This window comes from Bactrocera latifrons, unplaced genomic scaffold (assembly GCF_001853355.1).
Source record: "Bactrocera latifrons isolate USDA-ARS-PBARC rearing strain unplaced genomic scaffold, ASM185335v1 scaffold_29, whole genome shotgun sequence".
Classification (NCBI taxonomy): domain Eukaryota; kingdom Metazoa; phylum Arthropoda; class Insecta; order Diptera; family Tephritidae; genus Bactrocera; species Bactrocera latifrons.
This window is the reverse complement of record NW_017536518.1, coordinates 2,017,451-2,026,347: the sequence shown is the minus strand read 5'-3', so window position 1 is coordinate 2,026,347 and position 8,897 is coordinate 2,017,451. Positions and strand designations below refer to the sequence as shown.

The 8,897-nt window shown below is 36.3% G+C and overlaps 1 protein-coding gene and 1 long non-coding RNA gene across 2 annotated transcripts; both read right to left on the bottom strand.

Moving 5' to 3' along the window:
• Positions 1–521: 521 nt before the first annotated feature.
• LOC108970187 lies at positions 522–3,515 on the bottom strand. The gene is made up of 3 exons (XR_001993459.1): positions 3,236–3,515; positions 1,870–2,196; positions 522–1,813 (listed from the first exon to the last, which is right to left on the bottom strand). It is a non-coding gene; the product is annotated as an uncharacterized LOC108970187 (long non-coding RNA).
• Positions 3,516–7,811: 4,296 nt separating this feature from the next.
• On the bottom strand, positions 7,812–8,544 carry LOC108970190. Its single transcript, XM_018935401.1, has 3 exons — positions 8,382–8,544; positions 8,237–8,301; positions 7,812–8,149 (listed from the first exon to the last, which is right to left on the bottom strand). Exons 1-3 carry the CDS (start codon positions 8,483–8,485, stop codon positions 7,944–7,946), a joined length of 375 nt encoding a protein of 124 aa, XP_018790946.1. The 5' UTR covers positions 8,486–8,544; the 3' UTR covers positions 7,812–7,943.
• Positions 8,545–8,897: the final 353 nt, after the last annotated feature.

Below are 8,897 nucleotides of genomic sequence, written 5' to 3'. Positions count from 1 at the left end.
GCGTGTTCACCTGTCAACCGCTACACTCGCTGGCTTTTCACCTCGCAGCTATTTCTTATATGCCAATTTTACTCGACTTTCCTTTGTGGTCACAAAAGGCTGAAACATTTTAAGGTCAATCATCAATCAACTAGACTCACCAGATTTGACCACGTGTGGATTTTGCTTGTTCCCCAAACTGAATCTGCGGCTACGTGTAATCCCTTTTCAGTCGATCGAAGATATAAATCAAAATTCGGTGAAGGATCTGAAGGCCATACCAAAAAGAAGAAAGTGAAGAGGGTTTCGGCGACTGGAAAAATCCTTCACATAAGTGTATTACATCTGGTGGGGATTACTTTGTAGGCAGAAAACAGATATATTTATGTATATATTGAAAAAATATATATAAGTAATAACAAATACATTACAATTTTTGTACATTATGGAGGTAGAAATTTCTTTATCGAAATATTAAAAAACAACAAACTAAAGATATAAAAATATTAAAAAATAAATAAAAATCAAACTACGTTCAGTCAGGTAATATATCGAAAAACTGCCATTTATGCTAATTTTCACATATCTGAAGCGACGATTATAGCAAATTTACAATAAGCCAATGAACAGTTTAGCTAACAACGTATAATAAATTATGCTTTTAGTGTGCAACCGTCATACGAAACAATAGAAAATCAGTAACCGTGAAAAAACCAGTAAAGCTGACGCTGGCTAGTTTAGAATCTAATAGCAGCCAATATACACATTCAAAAGCAAAAAAGTTAATACTCACAACAATTCAGCGCTATTATATTTGTAATTTACTAAGTACGCCAACGAAATATGTCTGTGTATGTGTGAGCAAATGTCTGTTAACTTTTTAGTCGCGGTCAATGACTAGACGGACGGTAGGCGGACTATCAAAAAGTGAACAAGCAACTGGTAAGCGCTAAGCCATATAAAATATTCACACACAAATATACTTTTAGGCGTTCCAGCAGTGAGTGCGATTGTATGCTAGCAGACAACCAAACGCGCCGGTGTATGTTTGCCGGTAACGGTGATCTGTTTCAGATTTTCCCACAATTAAGCGATTTCCACGTTTTTCCACAAGTCAGCGAGTTGCCATTGTTTTATCAAGTATTTATTATTATTATCGCCATTAATGGGGAGCTAATGTTGAGGAAACTTTAACTAATTAGAATAGAAGTTAAAGTAAAATGAAGCAAGTGAATGCAAAGTTATGTAGCCCGATTTAGTTTTTGTGATCTTTCGTTGTTGTTGCTCAATTAAAAATCGTTCAGTTTCGCGCGTAAAATTATTTTAGTATGACATTTTTTTTTTTTTTTATTATGTAGTAACTTGAGAAATTACTAATACTAAGTTTTTTCAACAAAAAAATTTCACTTTTCTTCAAATAAGAGTGCAGGTGAAATCTAGATTTACATGAAATTTTTTTTTTACATGCACAAAAATTGTAATTTCATTAATGTGTGGCAGACAGACATCCACGCGGTCCGGCCGTATCGAAATAAGTTGTGAGAATAGCGCAAATAACACAATTTGCAACAGTGAAACAAGATTCCACGAAGTTGTTGTCGGTAGCTAACGCGCATTTAAGTAATAAAGCAAAAGAAAAATAAAACTAAGAACACAAGAAAAAAACAAATGAAAACAAAAATATGGTTGCAATAAATTCGCAAAATATTGACCGTTATTAAGTAAAAGTTGTCTAGCAACTTCTGCGTCAGCGGCCTAATGATGTCAAATGGGGGGTGGTGAGGAAACACGTATCAGCAAAGAGCACTCGCAGTGGTGTTGCTATGTTGTTGGTCTGCAATATTTATTCGGTTTGTAAATATGTGTACTTGTATATGTATATATACATACATATATATGTGTGTGGCAGCCTATGGCAACGAAATCCGCTTGCCACAACTGGACGTCTGTTCAACCACAGCTGTTTTCTTGCCACGCTTGTTGCTGCCGCTTGGAACTGGCTGCACAAAACCAACAGCAACACCGGCGGCGCGACAGCAAACTGGGGGCCGAAGTAAATGAGGTCAACTGTTGTGTCGCCGAATGGCAGCGGCAGGTAAACAGTTGCAGCAGCCGGCGGCGCAGACAAAATGACGAACGGAAGAAAAACAATGCAAATATATGATTGTAAAGTGCTTGTGTCAATAGTTGTGGCACGAACCACAATCTCAGCAGCAACTGAAATTTATAATAAGAAAGATTTTATTAAATTTTTTCAAGTCAGTCGGTGCAGATAAAGTGAAAAAGAATAAGCAGCTGCTCTGCATACTCAACGCCCATTTGTTTCCTAATGGGTTTAATGTTTTATTTTGGTTAGCTCTTGTTCTTGCACACTCCACACGGCTGTTTCTTAGTTTTTTGTTGCAACAAAGGCAAATGCACGTTTGTACCGTTATAAAGTGCATACGCACACCTTCAAAAACAAATACGACGTGTTACTGGCCATAAGTCCATTTTAAGTTAGAAAAAAACGAAATGGCGACAAGCTACAACCGGGTGGCCATGACAGTGTCTTGACCGTCATGCTGTAAACGTCATTAGAGTGGCTGTTTGCTCGCTCAAATTGTCTGAGGCATGCGAGTAGCTCTAGCGGTGCGTAAATATGGGTCAGGTTTGTTTATTATTATTTCTATTAATTTTTACAATTTTAGCTTTTGTTTGGTGTATACTCTGATTTTATTTATTTATTGTTTTCTTGTTGGGTTTTAAAGTACTGGGGCCGAGGTAGCAGCTTCTTCTAAATATGTGTGATAACTATATTCAAAACTCTACTTAGATTAGACTGCTTTAATCCCATTACCTTTCGCACCAACAAATACACGCACACCAATACAAAAAAGCACACACATTAAATTGCTTAAGAATAGGCACATTTTTTGGCCCAGCAACCAGCAACTGTAACAACAACAGCAAAAGCAGCCCTACCGACAAAGCTCAGATTGCAAGTTAGCAGCAGGCAACAACTTTTACAACAACGTAAACAATGCAAATAAAATGTACGAGCACGAGTGCATTGGCGAAATTGGAGCAACAAGTGAATTGCACACACCGAGAGCAGAGCGCGTACGAGCGACTGATAAAGAGTAGTGCTCAATCAGCAAAAATAGTAAAATCGACAATGAAAACAACTATGGGCAAAAACGTGTTTATTTCAGGCGACATGCTGTGTCGACCGGTGCGGGTCGTGGGGAGCGATGTCACACACGCGCCTACAAACCTGGCGGACGTGTTGAAGTTGGGGCGCAAAACTTGTTTTCACTTCACTGCAGCAGACCTGCCCCAAACAAGCAAGCAGGCGAGCAAACACGCAAACAACACTAAGCCAAAGCGGGTAACGTAGGCTCCGGATAAATACGACAACGACGACAACTGTGCGAACATATGTAAGTCAAATATTTACGTCGTTCAATCTGTGTGTTTGTTTTTATTGTGACTTTAATACACGGCGTTCAGACAGAAAGCAACTACCGCGTCTCACTTGAACCTAGTGCAGCAAGGGTTCGCTCAACACTGAATTGCAGCTCCAACTAGAGATAAGTGCAGACAGAACCGGCACACCTGGAACACCTTCAGAATCGGCGGAATGCAATGGCATGGAAATAATGGACATAAAACTTTAAAATTCTCCTCCTCTCTCTCCTCAGGTGAAGAGAGTATGTGATACTGGATCAGAGACTATAAAAATTATTCTCTGTTTGGATTGCCTATTGTGTTGTTTATTGGGTTTGATGTTGGTAAGTTCGCTAACTAATTGGATAGTTGCTCGTTTGGCCAACAGGTTCGAATGTTGGTAGGGCAATTGTTTGATTAATTTTGGATTAACAGGTGCACAGCCGGTAATCAGTTGCTCTCACTGTAAATTAGGGAGGCAAAAGAAATAATTGCTGTTAGCTGTAAGTTAACATTTCGGCGTTGTGTTAAAATGCTAACATACAGCAGCAATAGTAAAGAATAAAAGTTTACATTTTGTTGTTGTTAAAGAATGTTATGATGTTTTTAGCATTTTCCACGTACAGCGTGCGTTAACATTTCGCTGTTGTGCTAAAATGCTAACTTACAGCAGCAATAGTAAAGAATGTTAGTGATATTTTTCTGTCTATTCAATGCTGCTGTTATTTCGGTTTACTGTTATAATTGCAGGCAGTGAGTAAATTGATGGGTCATATTCACTTTTGAATTTTAAAAAATCGATTTTGCTTTTTTCATGCATATCGAATGTAAAAATGTCTAAAAATATTCTCCAAAAAATTTTATTTAATCTGACAAATAGTTCCAGTGGTATGGGGTAAGATTTTTTAATTTTTTGTTAAAGTTTAACAAAGTTTCAAGCCCGTAACGATATTTTGAGAGTTGAATTTCACAGACTGAATTTTTCACACGACTTTTTAGGTTAGCAATTGGTCCCCACAAAAATACGACTTTTTTGGGAGCCGCCATTTTATCAAGAATAAGAGTTTTGACTGGTTTTCCCATCGTTAACTATACAAATACACCGTAGTTATATGTATATAGTATTTTGAGTTCTGGATTTGAGATAACATAAACCGGAAAAAAAGTTCTGAACCGTCAGTTTCCTACGAAGCCGTGAATTTTATAATTTAAAATGTTTTTTATTGAAGTATAAAATTAATAAAAAAAATGTGTCCTAAATAATCTATTTTCCGCCGTTTACGAAAAACTTGTAACTGGCAGTTTTGTAGGGCACTCAATTTCCTACAAAATCTATGAAACGAGTTATTTTTTCAGTTAGTTGGAAGTGAAATATGAATTTTTAATTCTTACTAGCTGACCCCGCAGCCGTTGTCCGGCGTGAAATTATGTGTTTTGAAACGAAAAGAAAATTGAATTTATCATTTCATTTTTTTTTTTTTTTTTCTTTTTTCAATGTAACGTTGCTGGATAATCCAAATTTTTTGGTTTCTGTTTCGGTGTGCAGAATAGATGGTTTTCAAACTCGTGAGCACGCCACGTATATCTGACCGTGTGAAAAACATAGCACTTCTAAACTTGGCAAACCAAGTTGTGTCCTATTGATCGTCACCTCAAATGCAATTTTCACTGGAAGCGGAATATGTTTGAACTGAAATGGCAAATCATTAGAACTCAAAGGAATTCGTAGAATCAAGCATTATGTCCACTTGTGCGTCAGAATCAGTCGGATTCCATTACACAGTAATAATGACAGATCCAACTTTTAGACGCAAATTATGCGGTGGAACACCAAGCCTCTACAAATAATTTAGAAATTCCACTGGATAATTCACGGCGTCGTCTTTATTGTGAAGACGATCGATCGATTTGTATGAGCGCAAGTCTCCCGGAATTTGACTTTGACTCTGCCAGTTTAAGTCAACAACATCGGTATTTTTGCAGCTAACATTGCGCGTGCACTTAAGGAATCGTAGGTACGATAATTTGGCCAATGTTCGGATAAATATTCGTGATGAGTTCATCTTTCGTGAATTGATAAACGGCGAATGGAATTGATATCAAACCACCATAAATATCAACCGGAATTTTTGTTCGCTGGCTTACTTCTCCAAAACTTGCACACACCGTATGGTACCATTGACAGTTCGCAATGACTCAAATGAAGTTGAACCGCGAACATTAATCGAAGGTAGAAACCATCGTCATTTTAAGGGTGGATTGCATAAATTCGTCCTAAGGAATTAGTTGAGAACACCTGGATGTCAATCTACTGGTTTGCCTTCCTTTCTGTGTAACTATTTCTTCGACGATGCATTCTATGTATGTCAAGATATTTCCGAATAGAGCAATGCAAACAGATCACTGGCGAAAGTTGAGAAAAACCTCGTAAATGTTAATTTTGTTGCTGGCGATGTTTTAATTGGCTGTACTGTATACTCTGAGTTGAAATATACTCTTTGGCCATTCTCCAAATTAACTGCGAGACGCACAACGGTCGGAAAACGTTCATGAATTGCAAAAGTAAATAGCCTACAAAGCGCTTTATTGCAGTTCTCGTATCGACCCATTTGGTACTTGCTGATTTCATCTCGTTCAAAACCAATAACCGCCATGTTGCTTCCTTTTTGTGACGGACTTACAAACGTATTTTATCGATTACACCAAACTGCAATACTCAACATTAATATGAGTTTTGAATATGAATTAGTGGTGAATATAGTAGGATCCATGAGTTGTCAACTTCCATATTCATTCTTCTAAATTAAATGCTGAATGTTCTGCCATTGTCGTCTGGTAAGCTACGCCGATAAAGTGGATATTCATCATTTCTAGTTAGTGTTTCCGAAAGAAAAGCACGTGGATAGTGTTTCGTGCATTTATTGTCAGCCATACAAACCGAAAAGGGATTGTAATGTTCGAAAGGTCCATGAATCATAATGTTTTTCACCTCTTCGAATAATACTGGATCTTTCATCAGGAATTTCCGCAGAAATGATTTCATCAATTTGATCTGGTGTAACCACCACCCAAAGAAGAGTGTGTACGTGCGGCAAACCTCTCTTTTGCCACTCAACAGAGTACATCTAGCATCCAACAGCACCATCAAACATCGTTGTTTGAAAAGTTGTGCTATGACATTGTGACGATCGATTGTTGATGGAACGCGACTCATAATTCCGCACGTATGTCATCGCATCCTGGGAGTGCTTCTGCCTTGCCTTGGGCTGTCATATGTTGCTCGCAAAAAAAAACGCCGACCGATATTAGGGCGACCTATTCGTGGCTTCGTAACAAATTTCAATCTGCAATTGATCACTTTGCGTGAAACACACATATGTAAAGTTTTCAGTGAATAATTTCCTATAATTTTTCTTTTGAATAGCCGGAATAATAAAGCAAGCGAACGAAATTGAACGATTCAAATAATTCACAAATCAAAATATTGAAAAACAAAACAAACAAAAATTAAAAAAAAAAATTTTATGGAAAAGAGTTACTTTTTGGAACTATCCAATTTTACGACTTTTCCTCATGAAAAGTATAAAGAATTTTTATTTTTAAACCTTCCCCAATCGACAACGAATAACCTCTGAAAAGTTCATCAAGATTGGTGGAGTCGTTCTCTTAGCGAGGGCTATTTTTAGGGGTTTCCCGGAAATTATACGAAACGTTCTTGCCGTAAAAACCATCCTTGAACCTCAACAGCCACATTAAAAAAAGAATTATCAAATTTGGTTCAGTCGTATGAAAGTTATGAGCGTACATACATTTTGGCGATTCATTTTTATTTACATATGTAGATAATAAGAAGAAATAAAAGACGGAGAACTTTGCCATTGCAATTAAGAGCTCGTACTTCGAGAGATTTTTGTTGAATTATCTAAGAGAAAATTTTTTAGAGCACGGAGAAATTTTTTTTATATTTTTTTACCCACCCTACTGAACATGCAGACGCTTTTCACTAGATAAGGAAACTTAAAGAATGTGCTTTAAAAAATAGACAAAGGAGTCTCGTTTAAAATTTATTTACCTCTGATGAATATTTTTATAAGAAAAAACAAAAATAAATAAATATAAAATAAATTTCTATACTTAAAATTTTTAATTTTGGGTTTTTTCTTAAAACTATATTCATACCTTTGAACCACCTCCCAAACATGAAAATAATAATAGTTCGTTCAAAACAATTTTATAATATATGAAACAAATAAATACAAAATCAACTGATTTTCAATATTTGCACATATGTATATTTAAGTAAGTATTTTCACTACAATTTAGGTATGTCATAATAAATATTTTAAAAGTCTCATCGAATATGATGAAGGCAATACTATATTAAAATCTAAGTTATCGCGAGATATTACATTATTCATATAACTTTTATATAAACTAGCTTTAGGTATAAATACTGCATACACACTAATGCTGCTGAGCCGTCTAAATCGTTATGCACATATATGCGTCTAAAATCTAAGTTGTATTTGCATTATCTAGTTCTTCGTATTTAAATCTAATATGCCGTTGCCAAAAAATGGACAAATATCGGGATTTTCACTACAGCGGTGGTAACAGTTGCAGTACAAGCCCGGTTTGCAATCGCTGCTTCCACCATATTCGCGGCAAACCTCACCCACACCCTTGCGACATAACGTGCGTGGAAGGCAGAAGTCAGGGTTGAAGTTTATGCTGAAACTGCCTATGGAATGARGAAACAAATTGAAATGTAGTTTTTAAAATTTCCAAAGCTTGATATTCATTATTTATATAAAAAAAGCTAACTTACCATGTTTGCAACTTTCAGGATACACGCTGTTTGGGCCGCAATTAATGGACGGACCAAATGATTTCCTTTCAAAGTAAAAGTTAAGAAAATAAATTTATATTTGTGTAACAGTAAATAATATAGAAAAATTGTACTATATACTCACAGTGCTTGTGTTCCATTTTGTCGCMAAACCAATACCAAAATCAATGTCAAGCTTAGCTTGGTGAACCAACCGACATGAGTGCGAGCACTGCGATAAGACGCCATTTTCAATATTTTTTGTTTCCACAAACACAACTTTTTAACTTTGATTCGAGTGACTCTAGGCCTTGATTCAGCTGTTTCTGCTTTCGCTGACTTGTGATCCATCCTTTTATAGCTCTCTCAAGTGGTTTTCAGTCACATCCTTTTCTGCTAATTTATGAAAATTTTAAATTGATTATTCAAAGTGTTGCTCCTGACTTTTGAATAATTCAATCGGCCTTGAATTTCAATCACTAACCGTTATATGAAAATTTTAAATTGATTATTCAAAGTGTTGCTCCTGACTTTTGAATAATTCAATCGGCCTTGAATTTCAATCACTAACCGTTTCGGTCAGCCATATTTTCATTGTCGTCATCTTGACCTTACTAATTGTTCAATGAAGTGGCGCTAATTTGTGCGTTAGTAATGAACC